This window comes from Xyrauchen texanus, chromosome 46 (genome assembly GCF_025860055.1).
Source record: "Xyrauchen texanus isolate HMW12.3.18 chromosome 46, RBS_HiC_50CHRs, whole genome shotgun sequence".
Taxonomy (NCBI): domain Eukaryota; kingdom Metazoa; phylum Chordata; class Actinopteri; order Cypriniformes; family Catostomidae; genus Xyrauchen; species Xyrauchen texanus.
Window position 1 is genome coordinate 3,780,629 of NC_068321.1, and position 21,629 is coordinate 3,802,257.

Sequence of the window (21,629 nt, forward strand, 5' to 3'; positions counted from 1 at the left end):
CATCGTTTACTCACCCTCATGCCATCTCAGATGTGTATGACTTTCTTTCTTCTGCAGAACACAAATAAAGATTTTCAGAAAAATATCTCAGCTCTGTAGGTCCATACAATGCAAGTGAATGGATACCAAAACTTTGAAGCATCAAAATGCACATGGGCAGCATAAAAGTAATCCATTAGATTTAAGTGGTTTAATCTATATTTTAGAAGCGATATGATAGGTGTGGTTAGGAAACAGATCAATATTTTAGTCAATTTTTACCATAAATCCTCTTCCCTGCCCAGTAGGTGGTGGTATAAACGAAGAATGCAAATCACCAAAAACAAAAGAAGAACGTGAAAGTGGAGATTGATGGTTAGACAGGGCCTTCATTTTTATCTGTTCTCACCCACACCTATAATATTGCTTCTGATAATATGGATTTAACCACCGGAGTCTTATGGATTACTTTTATGTTAGTACACATTCACATGCATTGTGTGGACCTACAGTGCTGAGATATTCTTCTAAAAATCTCTGCTTGTGTTCAACAGGAAAAAAAAGAAAGTCATACGCATCTGGGATGGCATTTGGGTGAGTAAATTAGAACATTTTAATTTTGGGTGAACTATCCCTTTAACTTAATAAAGGGATAGTTAAAAATAATAATATAAAAAAAAAATCAACTATATCATAAAACAAAAAGCATACAATAAATAGTTTAGTATAAAATTTAAATGATTTAATTATTAGTACATCATATTTAATAAAATACAATAATTTAATGTAGTAAAAGTATTTATTAGAAATACATTTTTTATTAAAATTACATTTATTGAAGATTTTGTTTAGATCTTTTGGTTATAGACTTTGGGATTTCATATATATTTATAGAAAAGCAAATCAAATTTTGCACACCTAAATCAGAATGATGCATCTCCCAGTTACCGCCTGCATGCTTTTATTATGCATTCATGCTAGTTCTAGTGATTAAAAGTTCAAAGCCCACTGAAATATGAATACATGGTTAACAAACATTTCAGTAATAATATAAATATATAAAAAAACATTAAAACATTAATAGTAAAATAAGTCCTATAGATCCTATAAACCCAAAATCATAAATTTAAGGATGAAATTATTATTATTAATTCACAATCACTATTGTATGGAATGTGTCAACCTCAAACATTTAAAGTTATACATTTGTACAAATATATCCATTCATTCAGAGAAAAACAAACACACAGATATGTGGTTAAAAGCTTCTAAAGCAGCTGTGACTTTTATTTTGTACAGGGTCATTTCACATGTATTTTACAAAATTATTTACACAAATCAAACTAGTATTGATCCACTGTTGATTCGAGGCACTAATAAATGAATTTTGTGCAAAAAGCACTCCTATACTTCACTCTGGTGCATGAACATCAATTAACTATTATTATCAGAATCAGTCCAGTGGAAATCTCATTAATACATAAAGAAATACTTTTGAAAGGTTCATCTGTGTCACCAAAACAAACATGTTCTACATTGACCAGCAGTCAAAGAGTTAGCGCTTTGTTTGACCATGTCCACCTTCAATAAAGTAAATCACCAGGAGGGAGTCTTTGGGAATAACAGATCAGAAAAATGGGTTATGGATATTATAAATGGTGATTTCATGCACAGAAAAAGAGAAAAAATGTCCATGTACTACTCTGAAAACATTTGATAGAGTAGATTCACAGTGTAAAACATCAGAGATACATACATCAGAGACTACATAGTCAATATGTTCACAATTAAATAATAAATGATTAGTGATAGGGTTGTGGTTGTGGTTGGTTGATCTGACAGAAGGCAAATTAAAAGTAGTCACGTTCCCAAACTCAACATGCAAATTTAGGAATTAATTTGTTGCGCCCAATACCAATTTATCCTGTTACTGAATCTCATTTGTGAAAATTCATAATGAATGTCAAAAGCCGGTAAAAAACTGAGCATTTACAGACATTAGTACTTTAGTCCATTAAATGTAAATGCCTTTTAAGGTATTCGCCGGGTTTAATACAAGTGAAGTTCAATTGACAGCATTTCTACAAAAATGTATTTAGATTCCTCCATCCTTAAAAAAAAAAAAAAGGCAAAAATGTAGGTTATATTGAGGCTTTTACAATTCAAGTTAATGGGGCTGATTTTTGAAGGGTTTAATTGTGCAAATGAGAAGCTTATAATTATATAAAAGCACTAACTGTACTGACTGTAACAGTTTTTTTTTTTTTTTTAAGATAACAAGGGACGAGTCAAAATACATTTTTGTAGTAATCAACATTATGCCACAAATGCTGTCGATTGTGATTAACTTGTATAAAACATGGAATATTCCTTTAAAACCATTCAAATACAAATGGGGAAAAAAAGCTGCCGGCAAAAAGCTTACGTATGCATTGTCCAAATCGAATACGGCTTTGAATTGTCAAACACATTAGACCTATTGCATAAAACAAGAACAGAACAAATTTCTGTGCAAATCTTTTGTAAAAAAAAAAAAAACAATTTACACATTATTTTTAAGAAATATCCCTCACGTGTTTCAAGAATGAGTCTTTAACTGTAGCACAAAAAAAAGAGAGCAACACAATAAGATGACTGTTAAACAGAACCGAAGATACCGTAAATGAAATATAAACCATGGCAGTGTTTTGAACGATAAAACTACAGCAAGAAAAACAAGATCATGTGACTAAAATGAACAGTTCTTACAATGCAGAGAGATTTATTGTCACAACAATGTGAATGATCCAAATTATACTAATTACTCACTGGAGAGTCAACGGCAACTTAAAACAGACGCCCCAGGATCTACGCCCATTATCTGTTTAACTGTCTCCAGAGACTAAATAAAAGCCATGATGGTATTACGAGCACACTAGATAGTTCAAATTTGCAATACTGTGTCCATCAGTTTATTGGCATTTGAGCCAATCAAATCAACTAACCAGCTGCAACAACTGGCCAACAAAGACACTCTCACACAGATCAACTCTAGTGCATTCTTCACTGCGCTAGTCTTAGCAGAGTCGAACTGTTAGCAATACGCAATATATTTTTCTTAAGCCATCAATTTTTAATTTTTTTCTCAAATCTAGCCTAACATTCGAACAAAACGCATTTAAGAAATGCAAAATTCCTAAAATGAAAAGAAATCCAAGCTCAATATTCCTATTGTTTAAACTGTACGAGCAGCTGTACAAACCACAAACCGTGCTCTTATTTACTTAACGTACAAATATTTTTCAAATTATCTTGTGTGCGACAGTCCAGCACATAAAAGACACATATTTCTTTTACTCGAAATTCTGGTCTTGCAAAAAGCCAAAAAGTTTGATGGAGAATGCATTATTACAATAGTTGCATGAGTATAGCGCAAATGTGCATTGATCAGGCCAAAATTGTGTTACAGAGGCTTTAGACTTTTTCTGATCAACATGGCTGTATAACAGGTTCATCATGCACTTTTTTTGCTCTGTTTCGAAAATGGAAAAGGAAAACTCCCTCTTGATTAGAGGTGGGTGGTGTCGATATGTGCACATGGGCAGAACCATCTCACAGAGGCACGTCTGGCTGCCTCTGCAAGCGTCTTTCGGCTGCAGCTGCCAACCTTCTGCGCCGCAGGGTCACTGAATCAAAATCTTCGTACTCCACAGAGGCCAAAGTGTCGTCATTTTCATCAGTAGCGAAAGAGGAAACAATTCCATCTTCAGGTTTCTTGTTCATATAACGTCTGACAAAGAGAATACAGTGTTAAGCTAAAATCAGAAAGACCTAAACCAGAGCCTTGGGGCACTCCTATTCCACCAGTTTAAAGCAAAGCAGTATATGGGTGAATGTCAAGGGCATATTTTTCACACAATGAAGCCTATATTTAAGACCATAATTGTTTTTAAGACCAACATTAAAAAAATGTTTGCATTGGGCTTTTGTTGTTGTTGAATGAAATTAATTCAAATTTTTTTTATTACAATAATCAACAAATATCACCATAATGTATAAAAGTTTAAAAATGTCATGGTTAATTAACCATAAGAGTTTGTAATCTAAAAACCATACAATGTTGTATTTACATATGGCAAAACATATTTAATATATAAATACAGTGGCAAGAAAAAGCGAAGAATCCTGCATTTATGTATAAATATTTCTTAAAATCTGGTTTGATCTTATCTAACTTACAATAATGAACAAACACAATCTGCTTTAACTAATAACACAACAATCATTGTATTGTTCTGATGCATACTGAATACATCATTCACAGTGTAGGTTGGAAAAAGTATGTGAACCCCTAGGCTAATGATGCCAAAAAAGGCAAATTAGAGTCAGGAGTTGGCAAACCTGGCATCCTATTAATTAAACGAGACTGGAGGTGTGGGTTAAAGCTACGTTGACTTATAAAAATTTTTTTTGAGTTTGCTATTCACAAGAAGCATCTGCTGACATGGACCATGCCTCGCAAAAAAGAAATCTCAGAAGGCCTACAATCAAGGAATTATGTTTTACATAATGCTGGAAAGGGCTACAAGTTAGCTAAAAGAACATATATATATATATTAATCTTTCCACAGCTAGGCAAATTGTCTGTTAATGGAGATGTGGCTATGCTCCCTAGAAGTGGCCGTCCAGCCAAGATGGCTCAAAGGGCACACCACAGAATGCTCAGTGAGGTAAAAAAAAAAAAAAAAGAACCCTAAAGAGACAACTAAAGACTTGAAGGAATCATTGGAACTGGTTAACATCTCATGAATCTACTATCTGGAAAACATTAAATAGCCATGTGTCCATGGCAAGACACCACTAATGAAGCTGCTTCTTTCCAACTATAACATTGCTGCTTGCCTGAAGTTTGCCAAAGACCACCTTGATCTTAACGCTACTGGGAAAATGTTTTGTGGACTGATGAAACTAAGGTTGAATTGTTTGGGAAGAACACACAGCACTATGTATGGTGTTAACAGGCACCACATACCAACATGAAAACATCCCAACGGTGAATGATGGTGGAGGGACCATCATGATTTGGGGCTGCTTTGGGGCCTGGACTGCTTGCCATCAGAGGGAACAATTAATTTTCAAGTTTATCAAGATATCCTACAGGATAATGTCAGGGTGGCTCTACACCAGCTGAAGCTCAGTAGAAGTTGAGTGATGCAGCAAGACAATGACCCTAAACATTGAAGTAAATCCATTATAGAATGGCTTCAAAAAAAGATAATCCACCTTTTGGAGTGGACCTGTCAGAGCCCAGACCTTAACCCAATAGAGATGCTGTGGAAAGACCTCAAGAGAGCCGTTCACACCAGACATACAAAAATATGGCTGAGCTGAAGCAGTTCTATCAGGAAGAATGATCCAGAATTCCTTCTGAATGTTCTGCAGCTCTAATCTGCAACTACAGGAAACGCTTGGTTGAGGTTATTGCTGCCAAAGGAGGATCAACCAGTTATTAAATCCAAGGGTTCACTTATTTTTTTTCCACAGCACTGTGAATGTTTAATTGAATGTGTTCAATAAAGACAAGAAAAATTATTATTGTTTGTGTTGTTGTGTTAAGATTAAATGGCTTTTTTATGCCTCAGTTGCATAACAGGAAAATTTGCAGATAATCATGAAAACAGTTCATCCCTAATCTCTATATTAAAATGTGGTTAATTGTTGAAAATTATGTCTAATCTGGAGTTAGATGTCTAATGTCTAATCTAACAATGTTCTTGACAGGTTTGGGAGATACTGTGTATGGTGAAAAAAGAAAGGGAGGCTCACCTTCGAGCTCTTAGAAGCAGCTCCTCCTTCCTCTGCATTAACATTCTCTGTCTCTCATCTGCAGACTTGGAAAAGCGGCTGCCCCGCACCTCAAAGTCTTCCACCTCAGGGACGGCGACCTCTGAACCGCTGCTGGTACCAGACGCCTCTCCAGTAGTAGGGTTAACATTTATGGGTGTGCGCTCCACAGCCTACACGAGACACAATGGTATGACATAAAAAATACATGCTTTTACATTAGTGTTTTCCCTTTTTCTTTTGAAATTTAACGTTTAATGTTGTTTTTAATAATGTAACCTTTCTTTAAACTTTCTTAGTCCTTCTGGTTCAATGGTCATCTCACCTGTGTAGGAAAAGGCACCTGTATCCTGCCTTCGAGGATGTTATCTGTGGTGACCTCTACAGAACGCGTAAGCTGTAGATCCTGCAGGACCAGATGATAAGGGACCTGAGGAAACATCTCCTGGATCTGATGGGCCTGTGAAAATCCAAGGATATCCAGGTTTAGGAGCCTTGTGCAGATTGGATAGGGCATGTTTGATGCGACATGAAGGACTCACCATGGCGTTGAGCTGTGAGTTGTTGGCCTGTGCGATGGCCAGGATATTGGTTGTGTGCATGACCTCCACTGAGAAACTGGGCAGCCAACTGGCAATGCGGGACCCTGAGGGTGAAAGAGTGGAGATTAATGCACTGTATGATGCTTTATTGCCATATACAGGTGAAACTCGAAAAATTTGAATATCTTGCAAAAGTTCATTAATTTCAGTAATTCAACTTAAAAGGTGAAACTAATATATTATATAGACTCATTACAAGCAAAGTAAGATATTTCAAGCCTTTATTTGATATAATTTTGATGATTATGGCTTACAGCTTATGAAAACCCCAAATTCAGAATCTCAGAAAATTAGAATATTGTGAAAAGGTTCAGTATTTTAGGCTCAAAGTGTCACACTCTAATCAGCTAAACACCTGCAAAGGGTTCCTGAGCCTTTAAATGGTCTCTCAGTCTGGTTCAGTTGAATTCACAATCATGGGGAAGACTGCTGACCTGACAGTTGTGCAGAAAACCATCATTGACACCCTCCACAAGGAGGGAAAGCCTCAAAAGGTAATTGCAAAAGAAGTTGGATGTTCTCAAAGTGCTGTATCAAAGCACATTAATAGAAAGTTAAGTGGAAGGGAAAAGCGTGGAAGAAAAAGGTGCACAAGCAGCAGGGATGACCGTAGCCTGGAGAGGATTGTCAGGAAAAGGCCATTCAAATGTGTGGGGAGCTTCACAAGGAGTGGACTGAGGCTTCAAATGTCAGTATTCCTCTTGTCAAGCCGCTCCTGAACAACAAACAACGTCAGAAGCGTCTTACCTGGGCTAAAGAAAAAAAGAACTGGTCTGTTGCTCAGTGGTCCAAAGTCCTCTTTTCTGATGAGAGCAAATTTTGCATCTCATTTGGAAACCAAGGTCCCAGAGTCTGGAGGAAGAATGGAGAGGCACACAATCCAAGATGCTTGAAGTCCAGTGTGAAGTTTCCACAGTCTGTGTTGGTTTGGGGAGCCATGTCATCGGCTGGTGTTGGTCCACTGTGCTTTATTAAGTCCAGAGTCAACGCAGCCGTCTACCGGGACATTTTAGAGCACTTCATGCTTCCTTCAGCAGACAAGCTTTATGAAGATGCTGACTTCATTTTCCAGCAGGACTTGGCACCTGCCCACACTGCCAAAAGTGTGGCCATGGTATTACTGTGCTTGATTGGCCAGCAAACTCGCTGGAATTTGGGATTTTCATAAGCTGTAAGCCATAATCATCAAAATTATATCAAATAAAGGCTTGAAATATCTTACTTTGCTTGTAATGAGTCTATATAATATATTAGTTTCACCTTTTAAGTTGAATTACTGAAATTAATGAACTTTTGCACGATATTCTAATTTTTCGAGTTTCACCTGTATGCCTCTGTCAAATCATCAGTAAGATGTTAAAGGAATATTTCCGGTTTAATACAAGATAAGCTCAATCGACAGCATTGGTGGCATAATGTTAATTGCCACAAAAAAAGATAGCATTTTTAAAGAGAAGGAGGGCATCTACATTTTTGTAGTAATGAGTAAGTAGGAACAAATCATTGAATTAGAGTTTGGATTCACTGAAACAGACATGTTGAACTGATCCACAGACAGGAATTTAATTTACAACTGCTCTAAAGTTTAGACATTACTGAAACATCTCGGTCTTAATGCTTTTACTTATTGTGATCTTAATGGTGCTTGCTTAATTTTATATTCACGGCAAAATCATTGTGACTATATTGTGAATATTTAAAAATCCAACTCTAAATGTGATCTTTAACAACAGAAGAAGCTACGTGCATGCCAATGTATATAGAAACATCTCACCGTCAAAGTGGAAAAAGTGGTTGTGTTGGTTGAGGTGTGGTCGGGCGTCTGTTCCTGCCCCTGCTGCAACATTCTCACCCAGCGGCACTCTCTGTCCCTCCGTTCTCTCTCTCCCGCCTTCACTGATGTTCAGAGACATGCGGCATGTGGGACAGGAAGTGTCCTGCTCCAGCCATGAGCGCAGACAGGAACTGAACAAACACACAGGTAAAAAATGCAAGTCAGAATAACAATGATGCAGAAGTGCAAAAAGACACCTGAAGAACGGTTCTACATGCATTACTGACTGCATGATTGTTACAAAAATGGAAAGTGTGCTTTTGACCTTTGCCTGATAATAACTGTGCAAATCTAGCATTTAGCATTTGATATTTTTAATTGTTTTAGCTATTAGACAGTGCTGACGGTGGCAGTAGAAATTGCTCACTTATGGAAAAGGTGTCCACAGGGCAGCTTGCGTGCTGTTGTCATTGAATCCCAGCAGATGGCACAGTCATCATTATTGGCCACCAGCTCATCAGGCGTTGCCACAGCAAATCTGCACACAAGGAGAGGCATTCATGTGCATTTCTTTTTAGTAGCTGGGCAACTCCCAGTTTATAATACACATTGAATTCCAATACATAATACACAGAAAACCTCTTTTTAGAACCATTATAATTTTTGCATTATGACTTTACTAACTTTCAAAATGGAAAATTAAGCACACCTGGTCAAGTCTCATTACATTAACGCAGTAAGGAAATTCACTTTATCTGGAGATTTTTTTTTTTTTTTTTAAATAAGCATAAATTCATTTCATTTATGAAATACTACCATGATATATACTATTTAAATTATATGCAATTTAAATAATGTTTCATTATTTATATTAATTAATATATCCAACTTTCTATCTTGTCTGTCAATCTAATTAAACTTTTTTAAACTTTTAGACCAGGCTTTGTCAAGCCAACATTCAAATTTGTCTACACAAACTTTAACAATCTAGTTATTATTACCATTATTATAATAATGGCCCTATGACTCCCGCAAAGCAGAAAACCATTGGAATTGCAGAATTAAGTCATAAAAATGGAATTGGATTAAAATACATAATTTCACAAAATGTGACAAATTTGGGATGAAATTAATGCCAATCTGACAATTAATCATACTCAAATTGTGATATGGCCAAGCAGGATTATTAAAAGATATTTAATTAAATCAATAAAGCATTTCAGCATTTAATTTGCAATGGGGAGCTCATTAAAACTACCCTCAAATAATACAAGGACTCGCATGTCTCCACTCAGATTTCTGTAGAAATAAAAAGCTAGATTCAATCAGACGCATGACTGTTTTCTCTCGCTGCAAGAGTGCTCCACTAATGCTCCATCATGGGCAAAACACCTGTTAATGGACCTTAATGCAATAATTCACCACGTGTTAAGCTGTGTTTAACACTATTGGCATGAAGGAAGATGGAAGATTCTGATATAACCAGAAAAATTTGATAAAAAAAAAAAACAATTTAAAATCTAGCAGCACTTGGTAATGTTCGACCTCCAGCGCGAAGGTTACTTTCACTTTCTGTTTTCACGCTCCCTATTATGGAGTTAAGCATGCAGTAAAGCTTGACTTAAATACATGCTGTTGTCTCAACACTTTATTCTTACATCAACTGGCATATAGTGAAAATGAATGATGGGATGACAAAGGAGAACACGAGTGGGGAGGGGATTGCCACGATCAAAAGTTTGTTGTGAAATCCTAAAAGACGTGTCCAAAAAACATGATGTTAATCCGTTCACATGTGGAGAGAAAATCTAAAAGGTCAGTAATACATATAATCCCCTATTAAATAATTTGAATAATCATATCATCATTTTAATCTAATGCATATCAATCTTTACTGTAGGATATTATGTCCCACATTATATAGAATTAAACTTTTAACAATGCAAAACACCAACTGAACTAATCAACATGTTAATATTGCATAGTTTGACTTTAATCGATTGCCATCTAAATTTATTTTAGTGCTGTAGGCTAATTTATGCATTATATATTTGCAGATGAAAAAGCTCAGCAAATGCGTGTAGAGAGAAAAAAAAAAGAGTAGAGCAGAACATTGAGATTTTCATCACAGAATTATAGTGAAAGGTTCATTAAAAGAAATACAATAATACAAAGGTAATAATTAATAATATAATAATTAAATTATAAAAATTATGTTATGTTAGTGTTCTAATAAAGCACATTGTAGCTTTTCTTCTAGTATTGTGTATTTATTTTTCATTTAATACACCTTCTGCATGGAAGGTTGTGATATTAAAAAACATACTGAAATAACTTTACAGTGGAGAGGTAGTTAGGCGCTTATTTTGCCATGGCGCGAACACAGCGGGGTTTCTCTAATCCAGGAGAGTGTAATGAGCGAGGAGCGGGAAATGGACAACCCAGGGAGGAGCTGGAACGGAGTGATTAAAGAATGCTTTGAGCGTGGAGGGGAAATTGTTGCCACTCCTCTCACATACTCTGGCTGTGACTAAACTAATAAATCAAAACTATGATATATTTTAACATCTTCAAAATAGTCAGCCTTTGCCTAGAATTTGCAGACATGTACTCTTGACATTTTCTCAACCAAATTCTTAGGCATCACCCTGGGATGCTTTTTAACAGTTTTCAAAGAGTTTCCATGTTGGGTACTTATTGGCTGCTTTTCTTTATTATTTGGTCATCGATTTAGATTGTGATTTTTTTACTGCATGTATTGTATTGAATTAAAAAAAAACTCTTAATGGCCCTAAAACAGACTTCATTTCCACATCCAAAATAAAATCTTTCGATTTTGGGGTTAAATATGACCCATGCATTTCTTGACTGTTTTTACAAGATCCAGGTATCCTCACTTACCACATTAATATGTATGTACAATCCCCCCTCAAGAGCACAATGGTACTCATGGCTCACTACTTGAAGAGATGCCACAGTTTAACCCAAATCTACTTCATTGAACAAAATAATCTAATTCCTGCAAAAAAGCAGCTGAGAAATAGTTTTATGAAAGTCTGAAATGCAATGTGCTCACCTGGACTCCATATTTTCAATAACACGCAAGTAGTTTTTATGACGGCGAATTCTCCTCTGCACCTCGTGGAAGAGATAGCGCAGCTGCATGAAGATCACCAGACTGGCCATGGACAGCCAGATGTTCCCGAAGAGCTTGAAAAGAGCAAGTAACAGGAAAACATGATGATAAAGGCATTCACATTATTCAAAGGCCTCATCTGAGGCTCATCTGAGATGAGGAAGCAAGTTTGTCTAGCAAATTTAAACATGCAACATTAAAAATAAAAAACAGGAAAATGTAATTAAAGTGACATGACAATATAACTATAATAATAGCTAATATAATCCTTTAGTTAGATCATTTTTTTCTTTAAAATATTCTTACAGTACAGAAAACTCCCCTTAACTTAAAAATCAACCATATCAATTTCATTAACATGTCATTCTGCCGGATCAACTCATTAGTAGTGATATACGAGTATTGTAATGCTCTCACCAGCATGTGGATGTGATGCATCAGATCTAGGCAGAGAATGGCCAACTCCATGATGAAGTCAGTGTAGTAGATATGCGAGCTCTTGTTCTCCCAGGTGCCGTCATGGTTCAGGTCCCACAGGTGGATGGAGTACCTGAAAATAACAATAACCTTTAGATGGATCTGTCCGCTCATTTAGACTGAGCAATGCTGATAAACCTCTGAACTCAACACACACCGTATGATGACATGTCCTGTGCGCACCGTCACCAGCAAACACTGCAAGACAGGAAGCAATAGGTGGGGTTAGGAAATGAATGTCCAACAAAAAGGAAAATAAAAATGATCTACTGTTCTCATTAAATCTGCTGCAAAGTCATGTAAAATTAAAGAAGCGTTTAAAAAGAGATGTTTCCTACCTCAGCTGCCATGAAAGCGACAGTGTGCATTCCATGAACTTGTCCGACCAGAGCACAGAGCACTGCTAAACCACTGCAGCACATCAGAACAGACACCAGCAGAGTCAACACACGCACATGACTGCCCATCGGTGTAGTGGGGGAGAATGAAAGCTGACAGAAAGCAACAACACAATGAATAAATAAGAAAGGAAGAAGAGAAGGAAGCAAACCAGGAAGTAAAGGATTTTGTTTATGCACATTTGTATACAGTGAAAAGTTGCCTGTTGAATTTAAATAAGCAGATATTTAAGAGCCTATGAATGGATCATTATTGCAGTGATTAATATGTTTCAGCTGGCAACAATTATTTTAACTTGAACTGATGCAGTGTGTAGCTTCTCATTTATTAAACAACCATGTCAGAAGGGGTATCCTGTGGTCATGGAAAAGATGTTACTGTGTTTCAGAAGGGGCAAATTATTGGCCTGCATCAAGCAAAGAAAACAACTAAGGATATTGCTGGAATCACTGGAATTGGGTTTAAAACTGTCTAATGCATTATTAAAACCTGGATGGATAGTGATGAACCGTCAGTTTCACAGAAGAAATGTGGTCGAAAATAAGCAGAGATCACTAAAACACAGTCACATCATAAAAAAACTTGACAGTAGATCTCACGGCTGTGTTTAATAGTGTAAGCAAGAGCATTTCCACATGTACATTGCGACTAGAATTAACAGGATTGGGTCTAAACTGCTGTGTGGACACAGGAAAGACACTTGTTAGTAAGGCTAAACAGAAATATTACTTTAATTTCCTAGGGAGCATAAAGATTGGACTGTAGAGCAATGGAAAAGGTCATGTGATCTGAAGAGTCCAGATTTACCCAATTTCAAAGTGATGGATGCATCAGGGTAAGAAGGGAAGCTCATGAAGCGATGCACCCATCATGCATAGTGCCCACTGTACAAGTCACTGAAGGCAGTGTTATGATCTGGGGTTGATTCAGTTGGTCAGGTCTAGACTCAACAACGTTATGTGGCAATAAAATGAAGTCAGCTGACTACCTGAATGTACTGAATGACCAGATTATCACATCAGTGGATTTTTTCTTCCCTGACAGACACAAGCATATACCAGGATGACAATGTCAAGATTCATCAGGCTCAAATTATAAAAGAGTGGTTCAGGGAGCATGAGGAATTATTTTCACAGTCTTCACCAATCTCCAGTCTTCACCAACACATTTAATAAGTCTTTAAAAGACTTTACGGAGTGGTTCAACTCTCCCGTCATCAATACAAAGTAATTGTAATGCAGATGAAAATACTGTGCATCCACATTTTTAATACATTTGCAAAGATTTGTCATTATGGGGTATTGTTTGTAGAATTTTGAGGAAAATAAATTTAATCCATTTTGGAATAAGGCTGCAAAATGTGGAAAAAGTGAAGCGCTGTGGATACTTTCGAGATGCACTGTAAATGTTGTGACGTTGCATAAGGTTGCCGAAACAATGGCATGACGAATGAGTGCCATAATTAAAGCTAATGAATAAAATTAAAGAGTATGCAACTTTTTTGGGCCAGGCAGTGTACATACAACAATGTTGTATATGGGCCTATAAATAGCTAAGTAAATAATAAATAGGATAGTCTATGCTAAATGTAAAAAAAATATCTATATCTTCCGCTAAAAACAGGACACTAATTTGTACTTTTATCAGGTAGTGTCCTATGGTGTTATATTATAAAAATTCATAATATATCAGGTGTTGAAGCAATTAAATGATGATCAGCTACTTTAAATGCAATGTGTCATACAATGGTGCGCGAATAACGGTAAAATAATAAATATTTCTATTAATAATTTGAAACCACATTTTGCATTATTTTAATTAAAAATACATGTTTGTCATATGGCGATGGGATTACTTCACTGTTTTGGCCTATATTTGTTATAAGCCTCTATGTGAAACTGAACTAATCACAAACGTTGACCTGATATCATGTTGAATGCTTAATAATGGACATGTGATTTTGTTCCACATATTTTCTGATTTTCTACATATGTGATAAACATGTGAAGCTAAGGTTTCCGGAAGGGTTGGAAGACGACATGATTTGTAACAAATGTACTTAGATGGCGGTTTATGTAATTTGATTTGCTCACATCTCTTCTATTGTCAGTGAACAGAATATCATTCTAATAATATTAATTTAACCATGTATTAAGCTGCAGGTCCTAAAAACGTAACCGGTCAAATGGCAAGTAGATTTCTCAAATAGATTTGTGAGTACAAACGCACTCTCTGAGCAAGAGCAGGGAGATTTATTTTATAATCTTATTGATTTTAGAGTATATTTCAGAGGGCGTGTCTAGTTTTGTGCGAAGTTTTACTGTACATACTGTACATGTGCACTTCACATTTAACAATATTTCAACACCATAGACCAGTGGTCTAGTAAGCCATTCATTTTCAATTACTTTCGCAATACATTTTTATTGTATTTATTTAACTTTTGATTTTAGTTGGTGAATTATCACCGTTCTCCGTACCTCCCCTGACATACACTGGTGTTTCTTCTTCCCTCCTTTTCTTTAAAAAAAGCACAAATCTTGGTTCCTGTGAGGCACAAATAATGTAAGTGAATGTGGCCAATTTGTGAACATTAAAATTCTCACTGTTTCAAAAGTATAGCCACAAGACAACGGATATGCATGTAAAAATGATTTTAGTGTGATAAAATCACTAACCTTTTCTGTGTAAATTTATAGCCAATTTTACAACTCTTTTACCATGATGTCAACAAACCCTAAAACGACTCTAAACATGTAAATTTAAACAACTCAACGGCTCAAATAATACAGGAGTTTTAACAGATTCATTAATGTAAGTGCTTTTATAAAATTATAAACTTTTTTAAACATTTCTGTTTAAACCCTCCAACAATTGACCACATTCACTTCCATGGTAAGTGTCTCACTGAGTCAAAACTAATATTTGTGGTAATCAAAAGTATGACACAAATGCTGTCGATTCAACTTGACTCGTATTAAACCCGGAACATTCCTTTAATATCTTTCAGTATTATTATTTTTCTCGTCATATTTTCGTCAACAGTTGAAGAGATTAAAAAAAAACCTTCGTCAGTGAACATTTTCAGCAGTGATTTAGTTGACGAGATTAACACTGGAGGGTTTGGAAGTAAACAAGGAAGGACTGAAGTTAAAAAGCAAGTAAAGAGGAAAGTGAAGGAAGGAATGAAGGTGGAAATGAAGAAAAGCAAGGAAGGTTGGAAGGAATCAATTAGGAAAGGAAGAAAGTTAGTAAAGAAAAAGGTTAAGGAAGTTAGTGAAGTCCACAAGAAAGAATGGGTCAACTGCTGGCAGGAAGTGCTTTTTTTAAAGTTAATAAAGTTTTAATTATCAATATATTTTTTACAGAAACCTATCAATTTGCTTCAGAAGACATTCATTGATCGACTGGAGTCGTGTGGATTACTTTTATGCTGCCTAAATATGACTTTTGGATCGACAAAAAGGCACCAGCCTCACGGCACCCATTTGCTTTCATTGTATGGACAAAAAGAGCTGAAATGGAGAAAGGAGAAAAGTCCGCGAGAAAAGAAAGAAGGGAGAAAGGTATGTAGGTAGGTAATAAACCAAATTAATGAATTCAACTGTACAGTCAAAATACGGTTTCAGCCATACTCGGTTTCAAAACAGATCTCTCAAAATGGCCACTGTAAGAGTGATACACGCTTTGGCTGTATATTGGTGGTTAAAGCAAATGTACATTTTCTTCACAATTGGAACTGTTAAAACATGTTATTACATGAAACTGTCTTTCTGAATGTGTTTATTAGTGCTACTTTAGATAAAGACGACTCAACTCTTATTATAAAGATTATTCCTTACTAATATGGTAAATAAATAGTTCTCACATATTCGAAGCGGTCTTTGCAGAGCTGCACCATCAAATGGAGGAAGATGAGAATGGAGAACCACAGACACCACAGCACCACTTCATCCACCCGCTGCACATTCAGCACACCAAAGATGAAGATGAACTTGTAGAAGATGAAGTTCCAGAACTTGTCTTTCAGATGCTGGTCAGGCAAAGTGAAAGGAAACAAGATGTCAGAGGGTAATTATGTTAAATTTGAAAGGCAATTAATCAGCTCATATTTGGCCATGCTAATTGGCCGATAACTAGGTTTGGGAACTGAGAACCAATTCTTGTTGATAAACCCATGATATTCATGAATTCCAGTTACATTAGCAGTTCCCAAACGTGCAATTTTCCACTGATGTGTATGGAACACCATACTAAAACACTGATAGTGTTGCCTAAATCTTAATTCAGCAGCGGGTGGCAGTGCTGTCCCACTACTAAATCTACAGCGCTACCTGTGTAGTCTGATTCCCGAACAAATGACTCTCATGCACTGGCCCTTTTTAGTCAATCAAAAGCACTTAGGCCTTTACATCAGTCTGAAATTTTACTGATGTTCAAGTAATGACTTTTTGTCTCAACTCGAAATACAAATAAGAGCTGTTTTACAAAGTTTAATTTAAAACAAACAGTTTTGTAGCAATTATTGGAATTTTATAATATATATATATAAAATAACATAAAAAATAATAAAAGGATATATATCATCACATTTTTATTTGTTTAGAAGTTTAATTACATAAAATCAATTATTGGATTGCATTTGTGTCTCTAAAAAGTATGTGTAAACAACTTTTACAAGAATCGTAATGTAACAACTTTACAATAAGGTTTGTTAATATTAGTTAATGTATTAAGTAACATGAACTAACAATAAACAAAATATTTTTACAGCATTTATAAAATGTTGTTAATGTTAGTTAATAAAATTGCAATTGTTAATCATTAGTTCATGTTCGTTTCTTGAGCATTAACAAAGTTAAAATACAACTTTTGATATAAAAAATGCGTTAGTATATGTTGAAATTAACATTAAGCAAGATTAATAAATGCTGTAAAAGTATTTCTCATAAGGTAATGTTAACAAATAAAACCTTATTGTATAGTGTTACCATTGTATTACATTTGTTTCTGATTTGTTATACAAGACAATTGTACAAAAAACACAAACCTTACCCTTTGTTGAGTGACACTTATTAAATGATTAGTAGGATTAGATTGAGTAATCTACTGATTATTCTGATGATTAATAGAGTAATCGGAAAAATTATGTAATAAAAATATTGCATAAAGTTGCAGAGGTGAAGTCATGTTAGGCTAAAATGCATTAATTGTTTTGATGAAAAAGTTTTAGTTTTGATGCACTCTATGATTGAATAACAACAAAAAACATTTCTAAAACCAAATCTAAAGCAGATCTATAATATAAAAAATGCAGCCTATATAATTCAAGCTGACGGAGATTGCCTACAACAGGTGTGCCCACATTTGTATTCTTTATTTGTTTACAACACAATCTTCCCATTTCAGTTTAAAACTCAAATATGGGAAAACAGGCCATGGAAATAAAATATTTCATTTTTTCAGAGACAATTTCAGCATACCAATCTTGTTTATTGAGGATATTTTATGGAGACATAGAAGTCTCTTTATTTGGTTGTCGGTTTTTAAACCATCACATACATACAACACAATACAACACAAAATTAACAGTAATTATTTAGTATTAGTACTGATAACAGAATTTTTAGTTCCCCCTTGTGTAAGTAACACAATCTACGGCCTTGTCGATACATAAAAAAATGGGATTTGAGAGAATTTTGCGTCAATATTGTGTTTATTTTAGCGATGTTGTGTACCTTTTATTTGCTGTCATTAATTTGTATTGCCAGAATTATTACCTAACCCTCTGACTTAAAAACAAAATCAGTTATTTTAAAATCAGAACAAATCATCTTGACATCTCAGAATATTAAATTGTTGAAATTAGGTAGTAACATTAAAAAAAACTTTCTTAGTCATACATCTGACGGCAAAAATAGCCCATATCTTTATTGCCTAAATCTATTTTATGTTGTATAGTAATCGGTGGCAGTGTGATCTTCATAAATGGTTCCTACCTGTTTTTCACCGACTCTCAGTGGTCCGAACACGATGCACTGGATCACTTTAGCTATTAACATGAGGATGCAGCACGCTGTGTTCACCATCACCTGTGGGAATTAATAGATTTAAATGATTCAACTTAGTGTAGAAATGTTTTTAATCAGACAAAAAATTAATAAATAAATATCTAGTAATATCAAGCTGATGAAATCTTTAAGAGCAGAATATAATGAGAAAAAAATATATATTCAATATGGACATTTCAATGACTTTTAATTAACGGAATATTCTGGGTTCAATACAAGTTTAGCTCAATCGTCAGCATTTGTTTACCACAAAACTAATTTTGTGAATAAAATCTGGGTTCCAGTGAGGCACTTACAATGGAAGTGAATGGGGCCGATCCGTAAAGGTAAAATTTCTCACCATTTTAAAAGTTCAGCCACAAGACATAAACAATATGCATATTAACATGATTTTAGCGTGATGAATTATTTAGCGTGACCTTTTCTGTGTCAAGTTATATCCAATTTTACAACTTTATTGATAACATCACACTGTAAACCATAAAACAACTGTAAAAATTACAATTTAAGCAACTTTACAGCTCAAATAATAAACAAGATTTAACAAAAGAATTAATGGAAGTGCTTTTATAAAATTATAAGCTTCACATTTTTGCCTTTAAACACAACAAACATATTCCCCATTCACTTCCATTGTAAGTGCCTCACTGTAACCTCAATTTTTGCTTTTTTTAAGGAAAATTATGCCACAAATCATATCCATTGATCTTAACCCGGAATATTCCTTTAAGATTTGATTAATTTCCACAACTTTCCAGGCCTCTAAATCAGAATAAATTTGAAATACCCTCATACTTCCAGAGTTAACAACTAATTTAACAGACATTGATCCAAAATGTCTTTACAACTGTCACAGGTTAAGTGTCTTGCTCAAGAACACAACAGAGAGAGATTATGGATCAACTCTTATAGGATTTGAACCTAAAACCTATAAAGGAATTGTTCACCCAAAAATGAAAATACTCTCAACCTCACCCTCATGCCATCCCAGATGTGCATGACTTTCTTTCTAGAATATCTCAGCTCTTTAGGTCAATATAAGGCAAGAAAACAGTGACCACAACCTTGAAGCTCCAGAAAGCACATAAAGGCACTATACAAGTAAACCATAAAACTCCAGTGGTTAAATCAATGTCTTCTGATGCAATTAGTCAGTTTTGTGTGAAAACAGACCACAATATAACTATTTTTTCACAATAAATCTTGACAGCAGTCTCCTTGGCGATCATGATTTTAAGCTCGATTACACTTCCTATAGTGCCATCTAGTGCTCTGCGCATGTGTCAAGAACTAGGAAGTGTAATAGAGCTTGAAATCATGATCATGCCTAGAGACTGCTATGGCAAGATACACTGTGAAAAAGGACTTATAAACTAAATCACATCTGGGATGACATGAGGGTGAGTAAATGATGAGAGAATTTTCATTTGTGGGTGAACTGTAAAATAGATTTGTAACCAAAGTGGCAAAATCTCACACACCCAGACAAACAGACTGTCTGTGATGAGATACAGCAGTACTTTGGTGGCCACATGTCCAAAGATCTCCAGCTGATTGTGCTTGATGTCCTCCTCCGCTACACTGTGTGGTTCTTCAGTCAGTGCAGATGTGAACTCGGAGTCTCTCACTGTGGTGTAGGCACTTAAGATGGTCCCGGCTAGAAGAACTGAGCTCAGGGCTGTGTATGTCCGTAAACTTGGCCAAGGAAAGCGCTCCAAAAACAGCAGAGGCATCCTGACAGCTTCTCAACTTAAATTATATATGGGAATGAGTCCAAAAGAAAGCAGGCTTCCACTTCCAGATGTTGATAGGTTCTGCTCAAGCAAACATGTTCATATCTGCTTCAAATACAACGTGTCGTCAATATGAGTCCAAATGAAAGCAATTTACTTTTACAGATATCTAGGAGTCCTTCAGAATCAATTTTAAGCTCCTTGTGACTATGAATAAGCGTCAAGAATAACCAAACAGATGATCTGTGTTGATATAAAAACAAGTCGTGTTGTGTAAACTGACCTTTCTCTACGTGTAACAGACTCTAAACACCGGGCAATATATGGTTATAATAAGTTAGGTTTAACCCACAACCCCACGAATAAACTGTTAAATGTTTATCATTCGTAAAAAAATGCTTATATTTGCAGAACAGATGAATATTTCACAACATTAGCACGATAGCTAATCTGCTTCAGATACGTAATGGTTACCCGGATTAAAAACTCGACAGGTAGTTTCATAAACTCATGGGACAGTCCGTATATATGTCCTCTGATATTCAACAAACAGTTTGACACCTGCGGTCTTTATATAGAGCTGTGGAATGTCATATTTTGATCCGTTTCTCTGGCTGCTTCTGGTAGTTTCTATCTCTCGTATCTGTTTCCGCTGCTTTGGACGTCATGACGCAAACTTCCGGTGATTTCGAGACAACATAAAGGGCGGGGCTTTTCATGTAAACAAATACGATACGTTCACGGCCGCTAAGCATGTCTACAATTAATAACGCTTGCAAAAAAATTTACAGTGTAACCATATGTTATAATATTTAAATATTTTATTTCTTAATTAAAACTTTAAATATTTTAAATCATTTTTAAACATTTAAACCTTTAAAAAAATTAAAATATACTACGTATATTTATATTGCACATTAAATACATTTATTTATACATCCCGTAAATCCACAAAATATGGCAAGCCCTTTTGACATTTAATCACATGCAGGCATGAATTACAGATCTTAAACATATAGTTCACCCTAAAATAAAAATGCAGTCATTGTTTACTCACCCCTGTGTTGTTAACCCTACATGACTTTCTATTCCTTAACACAAAGGGAGAAATTGTGGGAAAAAAAATATTGTGCTCATTGACGTCAAACAATGGCAGTTTATGACGACCACCTCTTCAATCTTCAAAAGAACACAAAAGTATACTTAAGAAGTCTAATAAATTATACCATGAGACTCATGATAATTATAAAACCTTATGGTTTGGAGAGAAACAAACTGAAATTGAATGTATTATTTGGTGAAACTGTGGACCGACCGTTGATCTTCTGTGCGCGTTCGTGATGAGCACAAGAGCAACAGTTCACGCATCCCCCTCGCGACATTGGGCCGTTCAAGCGAAAACATTTGTTTATATAAAAACAGGCCCTCCACAGTGTTAGTGACAACAGAACACAACACAGATGCACACAAAACAAAGAACAGAACTTACTAAACATGTCTGAAGAGTTTGTAGTCGATGAATGATGCATTTCTATTCCCAGCCTTATGTTGAAATGAATAAATAGAATTATAACTAGTGAAAATGCACATTTTTATTTATATCTGTAAATGTGTTTCAACATGTTAGATTTCGGA

General features: G+C 35.4%; 1 protein-coding gene across 1 annotated transcript; it reads right to left on the minus strand.

Annotated features, from left to right (window-relative positions):
• Positions 1 to 1,238: 1,238 nt before the first annotated feature.
• LOC127638232 (E3 ubiquitin-protein ligase AMFR-like) lies at positions 1,239 to 20,641 on the minus strand. Its single transcript, XM_052119671.1, has 13 exons — positions 19,743 to 20,641; positions 18,190 to 18,282; positions 16,059 to 16,223; positions 12,130 to 12,282; positions 11,949 to 11,989; positions 11,732 to 11,864; positions 11,255 to 11,388; positions 8,606 to 8,716; positions 8,179 to 8,369; positions 6,345 to 6,448; positions 6,128 to 6,262; positions 5,785 to 5,975; positions 1,239 to 3,748 (listed from the first exon to the last, which is right to left on the minus strand). Exons 1-13 carry the CDS (start codon positions 19,992 to 19,994, stop codon positions 3,571 to 3,573), a joined length of 1,881 nt encoding a protein of 626 aa, XP_051975631.1. The 5' UTR covers positions 19,995 to 20,641; the 3' UTR covers positions 1,239 to 3,570.
• Positions 20,642 to 21,629: the final 988 nt, after the last annotated feature.